Source organism: Salvelinus fontinalis, chromosome 5, assembly GCF_029448725.1.
Source record: "Salvelinus fontinalis isolate EN_2023a chromosome 5, ASM2944872v1, whole genome shotgun sequence".
In the NCBI taxonomy this organism is placed as follows: Eukaryota; Metazoa; Chordata; class Actinopteri; order Salmoniformes; family Salmonidae; genus Salvelinus; species Salvelinus fontinalis.
In genome coordinates, this window is record NC_074669.1 from 30,513,119 (window position 1) to 30,534,693 (window position 21,575).

General features: G+C 42.0%; 1 protein-coding gene across 12 annotated transcripts in view; it reads left to right on the forward strand.

Moving 5' to 3' along the window:
- The window catches only part of ptprfa (protein tyrosine phosphatase receptor type Fa), a gene marked incomplete in the record, with an annotated part of 430,527 nt that overhangs the window by 144,368 nt on the left and 264,584 nt on the right, over positions 1 to 21,575 (forward strand). For all 12 annotated transcript variants that reach the window (XM_055923142.1, XM_055923138.1, XM_055923140.1 and 9 more), the window contains 1 exon segment: positions 5,414 to 5,608. In XM_055923142.1, coding sequence (XP_055779117.1) covers positions 5,506 to 5,608 — 103 coding nt within the window.

Below are 21,575 nucleotides of genomic sequence, written 5' to 3' on the forward strand. Positions count from 1 at the left end.
GCGCTCCCTTCTTTGAATGTGTGGGGTTACAAGTGCCTTTCCCAGCTGCTCCAGGAATACCCTCCTTTTGTTCCGCTTATCAGGCATCCAGGTAGGGTTGATCTTGTTCCATATCACGAAGGCATTGTATGAGGACACATCAATGACGTTATGGAAGATGACCAGGGGCCAGCGGGCTTTCATCCTCCTGCAGTTGTAAGTTCCAATCACCTTGTCCAGGTTGTCTACACCTCCTTTGTTGTGGTTGTAGTCCAGGATGATGGCTGGCTTCCTGTCCTCCCGATCACTGGTCTCAGCTGTTTTGTGCAGTGTGCTCAAGAGGTCCACATTCTTGTTCCTCTTTGGGAGGTAAGAAACTAGAGTGGTGGTGGGGTGAAGGCAAACTTTGATGAGAAGGTCTCTCTCCCCCTTGTTGCGAGGAGTGCATGGGGGAGCTCAGGCTTGTTCTTTCTAACTGTGCCAACCATGCTGATCTTCCTCTTCAGGAGCTGCTGGCTGAGTTCAATCAGTAGCACACATAATCTCAATTTCTCTGTGTGTCTTTTTGTGTGTGTGTCTGTGCGTTTGTGGTTTACAAATGATTTTATAACATTTTATAAGACAATCTTTGTACCCTGCTGGTGTACAGCTTTCATGGAAATATGAACAAAGGCGATGTTTCACTTTTTCTAATGTTGGGGTCACTCTAGGAAAAGTCATCAAATTTCAAGTTGAATAAATGTCATTTAGGGGGTCTTCTTACCTCTCTGGGATAGCGGGACGGTAGCGTCCCACCTGGCCAATAGCCAGGGAAAATATAGAGCGCCAAATAAAAAAATAAAAAATTGATTTGGGGTTGAAACCCAAACAAAAGAGCGAGGAGTACCTCGAAATAACATTGGCGCACAATGATTATCACACAGGATGAGACCCGTATTCATCTGCGCTCTACAATGGCACGAAAGCCAAAATAACAAGGCACAGGTACTCACACGGCCAACGGACATTCTAACAATAATCGACAGCACCATGGTGAACGAAGGGCACATGTATACAAATACAATCAGTGGTAATAGCGGCCAGGCGTGCGCAATGAATGTTCCAGAGGGATCCGTGACAGGCATCCTAGAGAAAAACAACCAAAGTGCCTTTTTGGGAGATTCACACCTTTCCATAGTGGAAATGTATATATTAATGTGTAGCCCAAACTGCATGGACATCTACTCTATTAAGCCAATATAAATAAAACAATTATATTGGGATAAACCTTCACTTTAAGGGATTTGAATGAATGAATGAATGAATGAATGAATGAAGAGCAATGGTACTCTGTCAAATAATATTGACAGGATTAAACAAGCTATTTACATAAAGGACCACTTCTCCAGATATCACCCAACCTGTGTTATCTCCGAGGTATTTCATTTACATAAATGAATGGCCCAGATATATACTGTATTTCAGTTAAGGATATGAAATGGCAACGCTGTCATAATCAGATATAGTGTGTATCAAAGTGCTGGCTTAAGTATGATGTATTGAAATATAAAGCACTGATACATTTATAGAGTACTAGGCTACTTTTCTTTTCAGCATTTCAGCAGTAGACAGATCCACTCTATGGGCCTACAGTAGAGATTTCTAATTAACAAACGGTTTGAAATGGTAACACTATCAGATATGAAGCAGTCAATTTGCAATATGGGGATTAAACAAGATTACAGATCAAGCTAGCAACAATAAAACAAGTTGCTGGTGGATGGATGAGTGGGTTTTAGAGCAGTCCAGTCTGGTTGAGGCTCTCTCTGTGTGTGTGTGTGTGTGTGTGTGTGTGTGTGTGTGTGTGTGTGTGTGTGTGTGTGTGTGTGTGTGTGTGTGTGTGTGTGTGTGTGTGTGTGTGTGTGTGTGTGTGTGTGTGGCTATCATTTCCCTGAAATACTTTAATGCACTCAAACAACATGTTGTCTGGAAATAGCGTACACGCACCATATGATCTAAGAATACATAATGTAGATGCATCACTTCATAGTTCACAGGTCAGACTGCCTGTAACATTAGTGATTTTTTTAAAGTAGCCTCCTACACACGATGCTATACCATGGCCTTACTGATGGTACTGTATAGAACAGAGAATGACTTCTTTTTCACAGTTTTATACACTTATACACAAACACCAAACCAACAACTCATCACCCAGTCATTTACAATTAGAGTTTATGGCTTGTATGTGTGGGTGAGTGTGCTTGTTTCTCTCTAATTGTCACTGACGAACATCACTACTTTGTTTCAACACCATAAAGATGGTTCTCTAAACCTGGGATGTGTTCATTAGGGCGCAACAATTCTGATCTTCATGTCATGTGTTTTTAAATGTGTTTGTTGAAGCCTCAAGGGAGGCTGATAATCTCCCAATAAGGCGCAGTCAGGCAATGTATGTTTCATGAGTCTGTTTGTTATTGAATCAATGAAGTTAGAAGTCTCAGATGTGAAAGCTCTGATGAAAGTGATGACTCTCTAGCTAGCTGTCTCAGCGAGGAGGTCTCATGCAGTGGCACCATCTTGTTTCGAGAGAGAGAGATGATTTTGGACAGCGAGTGCTGCAGATGCTGTTGATGCCGTGAGATGCTTTCAACCAATCTCTTTGAGATGAAGGCACAGGAAGACAGAGCAACTGAGCAAACGGCACGTCGCAATTCTTGAAAACCGTCTTGTTTTTAAGTTTGAAAGATTTGTTTGTTCTTTTAATTGAAGTTTTTGCCTGCATGCTAAGAGGAGAGAGCGAGACGCTCACATGCAAGTCAACATCTAGTTTTTTGCCTTTTTGTCTTTTCATTAACATGTTCATTATGAAGTTTAGAAGTCAAATGATGTGCAGTTAGTCAGGTTGCAAGTGGATGATGTAGGTCTACGCAATGTCAACCTCCTCAATTCAATTATACGTCTTCCGCAAAGATGACAACACTTTCTTCAAAATAATGGCTTGGGAGTGACATCACTTTCACCTCCCACTGGCTGTATCTCCATGAATGGCAGCATTCATCCAAAGCACACACCCACTTTTGAGGGCAACATGTTTTCATTCTGTATTCATACTAAACATAAATATAAATGTAACATGCAACAATTTCTAATATTTGACTGAGTAATGAAATCAGTCAATTGAAGGACCGAATCTATGGATTTCACATTTCTGGGAATACAGATATGCATCTGTTGGTCACAGATGCCTTAATAAAAAAAAGGTCGTGGCGTGGATCAGAAAACCAGTCAGTATCTGGTGTGACCACCATTTGCCTCACGCAGCGCGACACATCTCCTTCGCATGGAGTTGATCAGGCTGTTGATTGTGGCCTGTGGAATGTTGTCCCACTCTTCAGTGGCTGTGCGATGTTGCTAGATATTGGCATAAACTGGAACACGCTGTAGTACAAAATCGATTAAGAGCATCCCAAACATGCTCAATGGGTGACATGTCTGGTGAGCATGCAGGCCATGGAAGAAATGGGAAATAGTACACAATTCCAGCTTCCAGGAATTGTGTACAGATCCTTGCGCCATGGTGCTGTGCATTATCATGCTGAAACATGAGGTGATGATGGCAGATGAATTGCACGACAATGGGCCTCAGGATCTCGTCACCGTATATTGATAAAATGTAATTGTGTTCGTTGTCCGTAGCTTATGCCTGCCTATACCGTAACCCCATCGCCACCATGTGGCACTCTGTTCACAAAGTTGACATCAGCATACTGCCAAATTCTCTGAAACAACATTGGAGGCAGGCTTACGGTAGATATATTAACATTCAATTATCTGGCAACAGCTCTGCTGGACATTCCTACAGTCAGCATGCCAAATGCATGCTCCCTAAAAACTTGAGACATCTGTGGCATTGTGTTGTGTGACAAACTGCACATTTTAGAGTGGGTTTTTATTGTCCCCAGCTCCTGTGTAATGATCATGCTGTTCAATCAGCTTCTTGATATGCCACACCTGTCAGGAGGATAGATTATCTTGGCAAAGGAGAAATGCTCACTAACAGGGATGTAAACAAATTTGTGCACTACTTTTAAGAGAAATACAGGCTTGTAATGAGCCTGGAATAACCCTTCATACTACCGAGGCGGTAGTCCTTTCCGTTCACCACTGTTTAAATGTGGAGACATTAAGAACTGCTGTATGGGACTGGCATAGCAGTGGCGCCAAAACGATTAAGTGAAGATTTCAATTGCATACTCCTCGCACCTTCTCTCCTCCCTTCAGCTCCTCCTCAAAACCCATTGGAGGAGGTCAGAGGGCCCTCTCCTCTGATCTTCTCCTCCAATGGGTTTTGAGAAGGAGACGAGGAGAGAGGACACCAGAAGTTTGCAATTGAGATCTTCCCATAGATTACGTTCCAAATGGTATCGTATTCCCTATTAGATTGGAGGAACGGTGTGTGGGGGGGGGGAAGTCCACTAAACCAACGTTTAGAAGTTTGAGCAAAGCTAGCTCATTGAAATGACACAGTGGATTTGCTATTCAATATTCAGCTAATTCAGTTATTCAAGTTAAATGTAAAGGATTACGTTCTGTCAAATCCCTTTTTGTCACTCTCCTCTATTTCTATTATTGTATTATTAATCCAATCATTCAGACTATTGTGTGAATGAAGAACAACATTACCAAGTCATTGTTAAGGGTTAAACCTTCCCGACCGCCTCTGCCTTGGACAGGTTTCAAACAGAGATTGACTGTACCTATGGCAGTCTTGGCAGTGCAGCAGCCTTGTACTTAATGTTTGGCTCTGTCTATCTGAGAGAAATGTGAAGAAAATGACATAAATGGCTTGCATAAGCGTGGTGCCTTTTTGTGAGAGGCAGGTGCTCAACAGTAATTATGCTGAAGATGACTAGCGAATGTGTGTGTGTTTGTGTGTGGGTGGGTGTGTGACGATTTCTGGCGGACCCAACAACCATGTGTTCCTCCAATGTGTTAATGTTTTGGAAAACACACACACACAAAGTCTCTCCCTTACGGGCGTGTCACCGGTGGTCCCCAGAGTGTATCTGCTGTGTGGGTGTTTGTATCTAGGTTCCCCGGGGCCCCATTCTACATATTGTAGGAACCATTTAATGTCTGTGTTGTCTACATTATGTTTACCTATCTACGTATGTAGTCCTATTTTAGTCTGCTCTATTGGATCATTTTGAACCAACGGTAAGACTGAGATCTGTGTAGCACAAGTAGTGGCCATTTGGACTATTTTACAGTGATATATATTACTTGCAATGACTGTGATTGATTTGACTTGCAATGGCTGTGCTATGTGGTTGGTTGTGCTACGTATTTAGTTGAATGCACAGATTGTAACTCTCTATGGATAAGACTTTCTGCTAAATAACAAAATGAACATGCAATACTAACCCCATCTCTCTTCTGTCTCCTTTCCCAGCTGTCACTATGATTGTGTGAGCTCCTAGCCATCGAGCGGAGTGGGAGTGTCGGTAGGAGAACAGAGGCGAGAGGAGTGCCAAAACCTGGACTATGGCGCCGCACCACCGGCGGGCAGAATATCCCCTCGCCAGGGGGGCCGTGCTTATCCTGCTCCTGGGCTGTCTGGCCCTGCCATCACCATCCCATGCAGACAGTGAGTAACACAATCATATCTATGATACTTCCATAGGTATATGCTGTATATGCATAGTATTCTTATACTATTTCTGTGTACACCCAATGGCAGACTGGGACCAGAAATCGGTTCTGGCATTTCTAACACACTGGCCCATTTTTTTTCATTGAGGCCCCCATAATTAGCCAGATAGTGATCATTTTACACAACAAACCCAAGTTAGACAGACCCACTAGGTTAAAAATGGACTAGCCCTTCTAGCATTTGCCCGAAATGCAGATGGTCAGTCTGACCTTGGGTACACCAGAGACAAGTGTGCAGAGAGAAGTGTGCAGTGCTGTTTCACTACAGATGTACCAGCTATGATTACAATGTAACTAGCCAATGGAAATCATCCCAGTGGGGAAAGATGGTTGAAATTACATCATCCCACGCAGACAGTCAGAAGCACCATGGTATTACCTCCACAGAGAACATTCTGCCTGTTTTTGTATAGCTTGGGGAGGAATTTTTCATAGACTATAGGGGCTGGTTTCCTAGACTATGGGGGCTGGTTTCCTAGGTCCAGATTAAGCCTGGTCCTGGACTAAAAAGCTTGCTCAATGAAGATTCGCCATAGAGATACAGTATATTGTAGATGATTCTCTAATTCTCTTTCTGTGGATACCTTCACCTGAGATGCACCAGAGAGAAAAGTGCTGTTTTGTATGACCAGAGATCAACCAGTTATCCTTACCATTTCCCCCAACTAGCCGCAGCTCAAAAGGTCATCGGGCAAAGTTGAAATGACACTAGAACTGGCTGTAAACTGTTTGTAATCACATCATTTCAACCAGCTTTGCTTTCTGGTATTGCTCCTAAATCGTCCTGTAGTAGTATAGCTTTGCAGAGGTACTTTCCAGAGACAAGTCCTGTAGGCAATAGGCCCACATTATCAATTTGTAAACTGAGGATGTTAAGGAAACAATGCTGTGACACATTCAATTAATTAAATCCCTGCTTGAACTAAGTGTTCCGTTTGTTCACTCGTATATCTATCGCCTCCTAACCTAAACAGATTTTAGCTAGGTAATGATCCATCCTGTTGTGATCCATCAGCAGTGCCAGACTCTGTGACATATCTGATCTCTCTCTGCTGTTTACTCACATTGTTATCATGAGATGTTGTCTTGTTGAATCTTTTCAACCTCTCACTGCTTGTGATATCTTGACTTTAGACCGTGTGGAAACAGTGAGTCTTGAGAGCATCCCAGAACCCTTTCAGGTTTTCTTTTGTCTTCTGAGTAACGCTGTTTGTGCTCTGAAGGAAGACTCGCTAACGCTTTGTTCGTTCTGAGCCTTCTTCATTAATGAATGAATGAATTCCAGTGATTCTATGAGAGTTTCTCTCAGACAGCCTTCGTAGCATTCTTGTTTTTCTAACCCCTCCTCAACCATCCAATGTTATTCTAATGGCACACAAGGCAGACAATGGTAGGGACTTTGCAAATAGAAACAATGCTTGAGACTGCGTTTAGAACTCTCAAGTGCCAGACATAAAGAGGAATATGACTGTGATGTAACCCTGTCCTCTCTAGCCTAGTAACGTATCTATCAGTTGAAACATTACAGCTCAACCTGCCCTCTCTAGCCTGTCAGCTTCTACATTACAGTATTCAGTAGGCTGAAGTGTAATGATGCAACAATGCATGAAGCCCAGGCACTTATACTACCACACGTTACAGTGACTAGAGATCAGGCTACCGTTCCCCCAACCCCCCTGCCCATGGCATTGTTAGCCTTGGAATATCAACTGTTTCTCTCGGCAACAAACATTGTTGGTGTCCCCAGGGTGACTAAAGCATGGGTTGTCTTATTTTACTGACTCCTGAGCAGCATATTGCTCTACCGTGCATGTCTTACACTTACAAATTGAAATAGAAGATTGCATTATCGTAACCAACAAATGCATTAAGCAATAACTTGTCACATTTGTTAGGATTCTTGATTGATATATGTGAAGGTCAGGTCTGGGGTAAGGTAAAGTAGCTAGACAGCAAAGAGGGTGAACCCATGAACCAGACGAGCTAATTCAATCATGTTGTTTGGGTGTTTCCCATGAGAGTCCCATTTTAGAATTGCACACAAGCACACACACACCCCCCCACACCTTCACCCGCAGATGCACACACACACACACACACACACACACACACACACCACACCACACCACACCACAGTAATCTCATTACTGCACAGCATCCTAGGGGGGAGCAGTACTCTCTTTAATCGACGTGACATGCTTCACGTCAAATTTATGATGATTTTTAATAGAAGGAATTAATGAGACAGAAAATGTAATATTCCTGGCCGCTGTGTGTGTGTCTGTGTGTGTGTGTGTCAGGGAGGATGAGTGTCTGGGGGTAAATCCACTCACTGACAGTCCAGTTAGATACTCTGTTTGGTTGCACATCGAGGAGTAGAAAAAATGTTTTGTCGGCACAAAAATTGTTTATAGTTTTAAGGGAGGACAGCTAGCAATGCGAGAAGGAGCTGAAGCTTAAAAATAGCTGGGGCTGCCAGAAAGAATGCATGGTTCTGTAGAGTGAAACCCTCTTATTGTACCTGAGATTAGGTTAGATTTACTGACACACACAGTAGCCTACCCCATGATCTTGCCAGTTACTTGACCAGCTAAACCTTGCTGCAATATTGTTTGTACATTTCTTAGCTTGATAAAAGTACTAGTGATTGAGATTATCTTAAATTGATGATTCATTATGTGATTAGATACACTTCTAATGTCAACTTGAACTCCAATCCCACTAGACAATTGCTATCTTCCCAATTCCATAAAATGGATTCCATGACTTTACGCCAACACAAGCAAAGACACAACAGGATCGTTTGTTAAATAGCCTGCCCCATATTTGCTACATATGTTGAGCACGTTTGCAGTCAACATTGTTCTAGTGCCGAGGTGTCAACGCAATCAGCCCACTCTAGTGTAGCCCTGAGAACGATTTCTACGTAAAACATCCTCCTATCAGGCTGAAAACGCCTTAACTCGATTCAATGGGTGGCCGCCGAACAAAAACGGGAAGATACGCTTACTGTCTTTAATAAAATGCTGTGCGAAACCAACTGTATATTGCAGTCTGGACATGGACATGCCAAACGTAGTCAATATGCAAGATTCACCAGATTATTAATAAGCCCTAAAAAGACTATCATTCTAATAAAAACAAAACAACAACTTGTTTTAAATAGGCAATGTTTAAATACAGTTACAGACACCGTAATTGGTTCCCATTGGTGTGTAATACAAACAAAGCAACTTAGACTATGGAGGGTTTTAAGCAAATCCAAACTTTTCACAGGGGCTGGATAAATATCCAATATGAAGAGGAAGAGAGGAAGGGGGAATGTCCATTCACTGTGATACTGCTCGCAAATGTTTTGTTTTACAATGATCAAGGAACCATCTCACAGATCATATTTGCACTTCTCCAGAAATAGCAGACAAAAATGTATTGCATTCGAGCCATGTACGTTCTCACCGTGAACGGTGAATCTATCCAATTCAGTTTTTGTTGTTGTTGTTCAAGTTGATTAAAAAGCAATCAATCTATTTTTTAAACCAATATTTCTAAGTACGATCAGGTCAGAACCATGATATCATAAATCTCTTCTCTCGTTGCATGGCACTGCGTGCACACATAGGCCTAATTATCTTTACATATAACAGTTGCATGTTTATACAAAATAATAGGCTCCTGTTAATTGTATTGTTGCCTATGTGCGAGGCAGATAAAAAAAAATTGCTGCTGTTTGTATGGCATTATAGGAGGACTGAATAGTTTGGGGGAGCTCGTCTTTGGTAATTGGACAAGGGGCGCTCTTTGAATATGGGGATGGATAGCCTACTTGTGAATAATGAAAAAGCATGAGTGCTAAACCCTTTAAAAGCATTCTCAGTAGATCATTTAAACCCCCTTTATTCATAGGCTACTTTTGGTCGTAATTAATGGTGAGGGTAGGCTATGCTTGGTTTTTAATCAAATTAAACTTAATGGGGGGCAAACCAATAAATGTCATGTTTCTAAATATGAGATTCCCCGGCACAGAAGGCACATCTCTCCGTCCATTGGCACTGTGCTTCATGGATGGATAGGCTGCACTTTCGCTCTCACAATCCATGCCATTATCAACTACTAAATATGTGTATATGATCAATAAAATGTGATTTGATTTTGATTTGATGTTACGAATTCTAGATTTTTTGTCTTGGTGGTTAACGTTTCTTACCTGACTAACGTTAGCCATCTAGCCACGTAGGTAGAATTCATAACGTATCATTGGTTTTGTAAATTCGTAACATACTGTACGTATTGTACATTTTGCACATTTGTCGCATATAATATGAATTGTAATTCATAACATAAGTTTAGACAAATTGGCGATGGACATCCACAAATGAATACACACCATACGAAAGGTAACATATCCTACTAAATGGAGTATCTCAGATTTACTTACAGAATAATATGAAATGGTCTGAGAGCAGGTTTGATGTAATCCACTTTCCTATCAGGTGAAATTACACAACAATGTGTTTATTGGTGCCATATATCTAGGTGATATTCGACTTGTAGATCAGGTACATTGCCCTGTGCGTCCCAAATGGCACCATATCCCATATATAGTGTCCTACTTTTGACCAGTGCCATGAGGATATAAAAGAAATCGGGTGCCATTTGGAATGCAGGCATTTGGCTCAGATCAGTAAGATAGAAAATGTTGTGGTTCGCATTCGAAAACACTTCTGAAATGGAACCATTCAAATTTCAATGAATGTGATGACACCTATTCATTGAAATCTTTGTAATGCAATCTCTCGATCTGTCTCTTTGTATTGGCGTATTGCACAACATTAAGATGGTCAACAAGAACAGGAAGAAAGTAAAAGATATTGGGGTCATGTAAAAAATGCCGCACTGACATTTTCCAGCCCCATGGCCAGGTTTGGAAATTGAATTATCTAACATCAGCTCAATTGTGTTGAGGTGGGAGGGGTGGCAAAATGTGAGGTTTGTCCTTAAAAACAAGCACAAAAGTGTCAATTTCATGCAGCGCTAATGGGACGTCTTAAAACCCACAAAAAGCCGTTTCTAATGGTAACGTAGTTGATAATGGCATGGATTGTGAGAGCGAAAGTGCAGCCTATCCAGCCATGAAGCACAGTGCCTATGGACGGCGAGATGTGCCTTCTGTGCCGGGGAATCTCATATTTAGAAACATGAAAAAATTATTGTTTTCCCCCACCATTTTATTTAATTTAATTAAAAACCAAGCATAGCCTACCTTCCCCTTAATCAAGCCACAAGTAGCCTATGAATAAAGAGTTTTACATGGTCTACTGAGAATGCTTTTAAAGGGTTTAGCACTCATGCTTTTTCATTATTCACAAGTAGGCTATCCATCCCCATTTTGAAAGAGCGCCCCTTGTCCAATTACCAAAGACAAGCTCCCCCAAACTATTCAGTCCTCCTATAATGCCATATCAACAGCAGATGTTATTTTTTATCTGCCTCGCACATAGGCAACAATACAATTAACAGGAGCCTATTATTTTGTATAGACGTGCGAATGTTATGCATAAAGATAATTAGGCCTAAGTGTGCACTCAATGCCATGTAATGAGAGAAATTTCTGATATCATGGTTTTGACTCGATCCTATTTAGAAATATTGTTGTTTAAAAAATAAAAATAAATTGTTCTTTGTTTAATTTGATTAAAAACCAAATGTATTGCCTCCCGAGTGGTGCAGTTGGTCTAAGGCACTGCATCGCAGTGCTAGAGGCGTCACTACAGATCCGGGTTCGATCCCAGGCTCTGTCTCAGCCGGCCGCAACCAGGATACCCATATGGCCCAGCATCGTCCGGGTTAGGGGAGATTTTGGCCGGCTGGAATGTCCTTGTCCCATCGCGCTCTAGTGACTATTTGTGGTGGCCGGGCGCATGCACGTTGACTTCGGTCACCAGCTGTACGGTGTTTCCTCCAACACATTGGTGCAGCTGGCTTCCGGGTTAAGCGAGCAGTGTGTCAAGAAGCGGTGTGGCTTGGCGGGGTTGTGTTTTGGAGGACGGATGGCTCTCGACCTTTGCCTCTCCCGAGTCCATACGGGAGTTGCAGCGATGGGACAAGACTGTAACTACCAATTGGATATCATGAAAATGGGGTAAAAAAATTAATATTCCTGGATAAGTGCAAATATGGTTCCATGATGTTTATAAAACATAACATTTGCGAGCAGTATAACAGAAAATGGACAATCCCCCTTTCTCTTTATATTGGATATTTATCCAGCTCCTTTGAAAAGTTTGGACTTGCGTAAAATCCTCCATAGTGTAAGTTGCTTTGTTTGTATTATACGTCCATGGGGACCAATTATCGTGTCTGTAACTGCAGTTAGACATAGGCTATTTAAAACATGTTGATGTTTTGTTTTGATTAGAACTTGATTAGAATTATACACAGTCTATTAGGGCTTGTTAATAGCCTAGTGAATTTAAGCTTGCTTATTGACTACATTTGTTATGTCCATGTCCACCGCAATATACATTAGGTCTAGGGTAGCATTTTATTAAGCCAGTAAGCATATCTTCCAATTTTTTTCTTGCGGCCCCCATTAAATCGAGTAAAGGAGGAATTCTATGCCTTTGCAGCCTGATAGGAGGATGTTTTATGTAGAAACAGGTCTCTGTGGGACACTCAAGCATATTACCGGCTGGGCTGATTGCATCAACGCCTCGGCACTAGAACAATGTGGACTGCAAACATGTTCAACATATGTAGCAAATATGGGACAGCCTATTTAATGAACTAGCCCGTTGTGTCTTTGCTTGTGCTGACGTAAAGTCATGGAATCTATTTAATGGCATTGGGAAGATAACAGTTGTCTAGTGGGATTGGAGTTCAAGTTGACATTAGAAGGTGCTAGAACTGTATCTAATCACATAATTAATCGCAAACTTAAGATAATCTCAATCACTAGTACTTTTATCAAGCCAAGAAATGTACAAACAATATTGCAGCTATGGCTAGGTTTAGCTGGTCCAGTTACTGGCAACATCATGGTGTAGGCTACTGTGTGTCAGTAAATCTAACCAAATCAAATTTGATTGGTCACATACACATGGTTAGCAGATGTTAATTCGAGGGTCGCGAAATACTTGTGCTTCTAGTACCGACTATGCAGTAAAATCAAACAAGTAACCTACAAATTCACAACAACTACCTTATTCACACAAATACACACTAATGTAAAGGGATGAATAAGAATATATACATAATTATATGGATGAGTGATGGCGTGCGGCATAGGCAAGATGCTGTAGATGGTGTAGAATACAGTATATACATATGAGATGAGTAATGTAGGATATGTAAACATTATTTAAGTGGCCTTATTTAAAGTGACTAGTGATACTTTCATTAAGTCTGTTTATTTAAGTGGCCAGTGATTTGAGTCTGTATGTTGGCAGCAGCCTTTCTATGTTAGTGATGGCTGTTTAACATTCTGATGGCCTAGAGATAGAACCCAATCTCAGGTACAGCAAGAGGGTTTCTCTCAACGGAACCATGCATTCTTTCTGGCAGCGCCAGCTATTTTCAAGCTTCAGCTTCTTCAATCTATGTGCCGAAATGTTTTTTTGACTCTTCGATGTGCATTCACACAGAGTACCGAACTGTGAACTGTATGTGAGTGGATTTACTTCCAGACACTCATCCTCCCTAACAACGCACACATGCACACTCACAATGCACACTCACAGCATACACACGCCGCAGCCAGGAATATTACATTTTCTGTTTAACTTATTCCTTCCATTAAAAATCATCCTAAATTTCACATGAAGCATGACATGTGGATTGTTACTACATTAAGATATGTGACTGACCGCCTCGATTCGGTCTTATGCAGCAACGTTTGAAATGTTTTTTTGTTTTTTTTAAATTGGATAAAAATAGAGACTCAGAGCTGGAAAATGGTATATCATACACTGCAGTTGAGGAACAACGGGAAAGTAATTGTTACCCCACTTTTGAGAAAATGGCCCTTGAATGTTTTGGTATACCTACTGGAGAGCTCTTCCTTGTCTACACCCATTCAGCATCATTCACATCATCCTAAACCTTAGCCCCAGCCATCTCTTTAAAGATTTAAATGTGAGGCCATGTGGTAAACACGTGCTATATCAAATACAATGTATGTTTATTTGTCAGATGCACTTGATACAGAAGGTGTAAATGGTACAGTGAAGTAGTTACTTGCATAGTAGTAATATCAAAAACAGAACTTGTCCAGATAAAAATTGTATTATTATTAGATGATGCTAGGAAACACTGTCACCACCGAAAATGCCACTATAATTGAGAATTTCAATAAGCAACTCTCCTTCCGTGGCCTCCAATTGCTCTTAAATACAAGTAAAACTATATGCATGCTCTTCAACCGATCGCTGCCTGCACGTGCCCGCCCGTCCAACATCACTACTCTGGATGGTTCTGACTTAGAATGTGTGGACAACTACAAATACCTAGGTGTCTGGTTAGACTGTAAACTCACCTTCCAGACTCACATCAAACATCCCCAATCCAAAGTTAAATCTAGAATTGGCTTCCTATTTCGCAACAAAGCATCCTTCACTCATGCTGCCAAACATACCCTTGTAAAACTGACCATCCTACCGATCCTCGACTTCGGCGATGTCATTTACAATACCCTACTCAATATATTGGATGCTGTCTATCACAGTCCCATCCATTTTGTCACCAAAGCACCATATACTACCCACCACTGCGACCTGTACGCTCTCATTGGCTGGCCCTCGCTTCATACTCGTCGCCAAACCCACTGGCTCCAGGTCATCTACAAGACCCTGCTAGGTAAAGTCTCCCCTTATCTCACCTCACTGGTCACCATAGCAGCACCCACCTGTAGTACGCGCTCCAGCAGGTATATCTCTCTGGTCACCCCCAAATCCACTTCTTCCTTTGGCCGCCTCTCCTTCCAGTTCTCTGCTGCCAATGACTGGAACGAACTACAAAAATCTCTGAAGCTGGAAACACATCTCCCTCACTAGCTTTATGCACCAGCTGTCAGAGCAGCTCACAGATTACTGCACCTGTACACAGCCCATCTATAATTTAGCCCAAACAACTACCTCTCCCCCTACTGTATTTATTTATTCATTTATTTTTGCTCCTTTGCACCCCATTATTTCTATCTCTACTTTGCACATTTTTCCACTGCAAATCAACCATTCCAGTGTTTTACTTTCTATATTGTATTTACTTCACCACCATGGCTTTTTTTTTGCCTTCACCTCCCTTATCTCACCTCACTTGCTCACATTGTATATAGACTTATTTTTCTACTGTATTATTGACTGTATGTTTGTTTTACTCCATGTGTAACTCTGTGTTGTTGTATGTGTCGAACTGCTTTGCTTTATCTTGGCCAGGTCGCAATTGTAAATGAGAACGTGTTCTCAACTTGCCTACCTGGTTAAATAAAGGTGAAATAAATAAAATAAATAAAATGCTTATCAGACACACTTGTCTAAATTGATGGTTCATATTAAGGAAATAACTCCCCCCCCCCCCCCAGCCATATCTAGCTAAGTGGATGGGTCACTATTGTCTAGATATGTACACGTGTTCATGAAATACAATAGATGGCCTTAATCACCCCCAGACTAATTTGATGGGTCATGTAATTATCTGGCGGAAGTGGAGTCTTTTGTTTAGACATGAAGCTAGCTAGATAGCTAAACAATGAACAGGCATAATTCCAACTCATACTACTACCACTACAGATATTGTCATCGCTGTAGTATGAATTTGCAGGTAGCTAAAGCTAACAAACTAGGTTCAAAGTTAGCTAGCTAACATTAGGCTATATCTAGCAATTTAAATGTTTTTCTTATTTGAATAATATTAATACACAGATCATACAGTTGAAGTCAGAAATTTACATACACCTAGGTTGGAGTCATTAAAACTCATTTTTCAACCACTCCACACATTTTTTGTTAACAAACTATAGTTTTGGCAAGTCGGTTAGGACATCTACTTTGTGCGTGACACAAGTCATTTTTCAAGCAATTGTTTACAGGCAGATTATTTCATGTATAATTCCCTATATCATAATACCAGTGGGTCAGATGTTTACAAAAGCTAAGTTGACTGTGCCTTTAAACAGCTTGGAAAATTCCAGAAAATGATGTCATGGCTTTAGAAGCTTCTGATAGGCTAATTGACATCATTTGAGTCAATTGGAGGTGCACCTGTGGATGCATTTCAATGCCTACCTTCAAACTCAGTACCGCTTTGCTTGACATCATGGGAAAATCTAAAGAAATCAGCAAAGACCTCAGAAAATAAATGTAGACCTTCACAAGTCTGGTTCATCCTTGGGAGCATATTCCAATTTTTGGAGAGATGTTCTCTGGTCTGATGAAACAAAAATATAACTGTTTGACCATAATGACCATCGTTATGTTTGGAGGAAAATGGGGGAAGCTTGCAAGCCGAAGAACACCATCCCAACCGTGAAGCATAGAGGTGGCAGCATCATGTTGTGGGGGTGCTTTGCTGGAGGAGGAACTGGTGCACAACACAAAATAGATGACATCATGAGGGAGGCAAATTATGTGGATATATTGAAGCAACATCTCAAGACATTAGTCAAAGTTAATTGCTTGGTCGCAAATGGGTCTTCCAAATGGACAATGACCCCAAACATACTTCCAAAGTTGTGGCGAAATGGCTTAAGGACAACAAAGTCAAGGTATTGGAGTGGCCATCACAAAGCCTTGACCTCAATCCTATAGAAAATGTGTGGGCAGAACTGAAAAAGCGTGTGCGAGCAAGGAGGCCTACAAACCTGACTCAGTTACACCAGCTCTGTCAGGAGGAATGGGCCAAAATTCACCCAATTAACGTGGGAAGCTTGTGGAAGGCTACCCAAAATGTTTGACCCAAGTTAATCAATGTAAAGGCAATGCTACCAAATACTAATTGAGTGTATGTAAACTTCTGAACCACTGGGAATGTGATGAAAGAAATAAAAGCTGAAATAATGAAACAGCATTCCCGGGGGTAAATTATGGTTGAACTTGCTCTGAAACGCCGACACCCAGACACTGTTAAGAACTAACTAGCGAAGTAGATCTGATAACATAATTAATTAGCTATCTAACTAGCTAGCGAGCATAGACTAACAACACTACCTGCTCCCATAAGAGGAGATCTGCAATTGAATCTAACAATCTATTAGCCCTATAATTAATTATATTCTGAAATTTCATCTGGTTTCTTTGAATCAGTACATTCCATGGGTTCTTTGAATCAGTAATGTTACACCACACACATGATCTCTAGCCAGCTGAGAGTCAGTTAGACCTGCACCCCTTACTGAATTGTCAAAAGCCCCACACCCTCGTTTTCCAGCTGAGCACACACTCAGCATTGCTACCTAATTAATAATAGATCTACTTACATGTCCAGGGCTTCTGGTTATCTTTTATATTCCAGTATTGAGTGACTGTCCCGGTCAGGAAAGGTCTTTGTTGGTGGCATATGTAATTAGCACAACAAGCTTTGGCATGCCAAATGTGTGCTCAATGTGTCTGCTTCGGTGCCATCATTACATGAATGCGGGACTCAACTGTTTTGCCAAAATGACTTCCACCAATCCCTGTGGCCTAGATGATTATAGTATCTATCAGGCTGCACACAGGGGCCTGAGAGCGATGCTGTTTTGTTATGTCAACAAGGTTAATATCTTTCACATGCGGATATTGTAATGATGTGATGGAGACTGGACAAGGCCTGGATTCAAAAAGTATTTGATTTCTTTCAAATAATTTGAGCAATTTATTGAGACTGCTTAGATGGTCTGGTTTCCTCATGTGAACTTTTGTGAACTATTCTATTAGTTTCATTACACCAGACAAGGTCAATCAAACATAGCTGAATTAGTTGAAACAATAAAAACACTAATATAGCTGTGAGAAGCAATGAACGGGGTTCACAGGATGAAAGAAAGGAAACATCGGTTGGATAACAAAGCTTTATGTGCAATCAGTGAAAGCATTACCATGTCCATCTCTCAGTACCACAAGGAGGACGCAAGTGAAGTTTAGTCTAATGCTGTAGGTTGGTTATCTTTGAATGCAGCAGGTACTCGTTCTTAAAGTCATTACTTAATGTATCAAGTTTATGTATAAATATTTGTAAATGTACAGTATATGCTAACTGCACAAGTGACAGGACTTCCGGTTTCACATTTTCCTGAATAAAATATCCACTTTTCCGCTACATTCAGACCACAATAGGGCAACAATATGTAATTATACAGATATACTAATCAAGACATTTCAACATTGCTCATCTGCATAATTTAAATCTAACATACATTTTTTCCTGAGATGAAGTCCACTTGATCAATAGTTATTGCTCTAGTATCCTATGGTGTAACTGGTACCAACGACATCTATCAATGACATCTTAGCATTAGCAACCAAATTAACACTGAGAGACATGGTTGTTGCATTCATCAATTTTCAGTCCAATGGACTTCCCCAAGTGAGAGCCTAAGCGAAAACATAATTTTTAAAAAATATATTTAACACAATACCATATGTATTTCATAACTCATTATTTTGAGGGAACATTTGCAGAAGCAGCAGCTACTCTTCCTAGGGTCCACAAAAAAAAACACAAAACAAAGCAACAAAACACTGATACACTGATAGACAAGGACAGTCACATACATTTAAAATACAAAGATATGCAGTGCATTCCGGAACTTTTCAGACTCCTTGACTTTTTCCACTTTTTCTTACGTTATAGCGTTACTATAAAATACATTAATTGTTATTTTTCCCTCCTCAGTCTACACACAATACCCCATAATGACAAAGCAAAACAGGTTTTACCATTTACATGAGTAGTCACACCCTTTACTCAGTACTTTGTTGAAGCACCGTTGGGATCGATTACAGCCTTGAGTCTCCTTGGGTATGAAGCTACAAGCTTGGCACACCTGTATTTGGGAGGTATCTCCCATTCTACTCTGCAGATCCTCTCAAACTCTGTTAGGTTGGATGGGGAGCGTCGCCGCACAGCTATTTTCACGTTTTTCCAGAGATTTTAAATCGGGTTCAACTCCAGGATTTGGCTGGGCCACTCAAGGACATTCAGAGACTTGTCCCAAAGCCACTCCTGCATTGTCTTGGCTGCGTGCTTAGGGGTCATTGTCCAGTTGGAAGGTAGACCTTCGCCCCAGACTGAGGTCCTGAGCGCCCTGGAGCAGGTTTTCATCAAGGATCTCTCTGTACTGTGCTCCGTTCATCTTTCCCTCAATCCTGACTAGTCTTCCAGTCCCTGAAAAACACTCCCACAGCATGATGCTGCCACCACCACCATGTTTCACCGTATGAACAGTGCCAGGTTTCCTCCAGATGTGATGCTTCCTCCTGTCGTGACGCTTGGTATTAAGGCGAAAGAGTTCAATCTTGGACCAGAGAATCTTGCTTCACATGGTCTGAGAGTCCTTTAGGTGCCTTTTTAAAAACTCCAAGTGGGCTGTCGTGTGCCTTTTTATTGAGGAGTGTCTTCCATCTGGCCACTCTACCACAAAGGCCTGATTGGTGGAGTGCTACAGAGATGGTTGTCCTTCTGGAATGTTCTCCCATCTCCACAGAGAAACTTTGGAGCTCTGTCAGAGTGACCATCGGGTTCTTGGTCCCCTCCCTGACCATGGACCTTCTCCACTGATTGCTCAGTTTGGCCAGGTGGCCAGCTCTAGGAAGAGTCTTGGTGGTTCCAAACTTCTTCCATTTAAGAACGATGAACAAAATATTTTGGTACCCTTCCCCAGATCTGTGCCTCAACACAGTCCTGTCTCGGCGCTCCACAGACAATTCCTTTTATATTATGGCTTGATGTTTGCTCTCACATGCACTGTCATCTGTGGGACCTTATACTGTATAGACAAATCATATCCAATCAATTGAAATTACCACAGGTGGACTCCAATCAAGTTGTAGAAATATCTCAATGATAATCAATGGAAACCGGAATACACCTGAGCTCAATTTTGAATCTCATAGCAAAGGGTCTGAATACTTATACACAGGACCATGCTCCTGATGAGGTGGCGGATGGTCTCCTGAGGGATCTCCTCCCAGACCTGGACTAAAGCATCCACCAACTCCTGGACAGTCTGTGGTTCAACGTGGCGTTGGTGGATGGAGCGAGACATGATGTCCCAGATGTGCTCAATTGGATTCAGGTCTGGGGAACGGGCGGGCCAGTCCATAGCATCAATGCCTTCCTCTTGCAGGAACTGCTGACACACTCCAGCCACATGAGGTCTAGCATTGTCTTGCATTAGGAGGAACCCAGGGCCAACCGCACCAGCATATGGTCTCACAAGGTGTCTGAGGATCTCATCTCGGTACCTAATGGCAGTCAGGCTACCTCTGGCGAGCATATGGAGGGCTGTGCGGCCCCCCCAGGAAATGCCACCCCACCCCACACCATGACTGACCCACTGCCAAACCGGTCATGCTGAAGGATGTTGCAGGCAGCAGAACGTTCTCCACGGCGTCTCCAGACTCTATCACGTCTGTCACGTGCTCAGTGTGAACCTGCTTTCATCTGTGCAGAGCACACGGCGCCAGTGGCAAATTTGCCAATCTTGGTGTTCTCTGGCAAATGCCAAACGTCCTGCACGGTGTTGGGCTGTAAGCACAACCCCCACCTGTGGACGTCGGGCCCTCATACCACCCTCATGGAGTCTGTTTCTGACCGTTTGAGCAGACACATGCACATTTGTGGCCTGCTGGAGGTCATTTTGCAGGGCTCTGGCAGTGCTCCGCCTGCTCCTCCTTGCACAAAGGCGGAGGTAGCGGTCCTGCTGCTGGGTTGTTGCCCTCCTACGGCCACCTCCACGTCTCCTGATGTACTGGCCTGTCTCCTGGTAGCGCCTCCATGCTCTGGACACTACGCTGTCAGACACAGCAAACCTTCTTGCCACAGCTCGCATTGATGTGCCATCCTGGATGAGCTGCACTACCTGAGCCAGTTGTGTGGGTTGTAGACTCCGTCCCATGCTACCACTAGAGTGAAAGCACCGCCAGCATTCAAAAGTGACCAAAACATCAGCCAGGAAGCATAGGAACTGAGAAGTGGTCTGTGGTCACCACCTGCAGAACCACTCCTTTATTGGCAGTGTCTTGCTAATTGCCTATAATTTCCACTTGTTGTCTATTCCATTTGCACAACAGCATGTGAAATTTATCGTCAATCAGTGTTGCTTCCTAAGTGGACAGTTTGATTTCACAGAAATGTGATTGACTTGGAGTTACATTGTGTTGTTTAAGTGTTCCCTTTATTTTTTTGAGCAGTGTATAAATAAGGTATTTCTGATATTTATTTTTAATATGTTTGCTAAAAAATTTAAATGCCTGTACAGTAATCCCTCGTTTATCGCGGGGGTTACGTTCCGAAAATGACCCGCGATAAGTGAAATCCGCGAAATAGAAAACTTTTTTTTACAATTAGCAACTATAGGTAGCATCTTCCGCCGTTTGGGCCCATCCGCAGGTGCTTTTGTCGGTCCAGGCCGTTTCGTCGACATTATGGGTTTAGGAGATGTTCGAAATTACAAGATAATTTGGCCAACTTAATGTAAATTTGCCAAGCTGTTTTATGTACGTACACATAACTGCACGAGACGACAAAATGATAGCACAATTCGTAGCATGTTTTGATACAAGAAGCGGGAGTGAGTTTTTAGCGAAACAGAATGCAGAGCACAATGCACCAAAAAAAAAAAAAAAATGCATTATGAAAATCCGCGAAATAGCGAATCCGCGATAAGTGAACCGCGAAGTGGCGAGGGATCACTGTATTCGCTTTGTCAT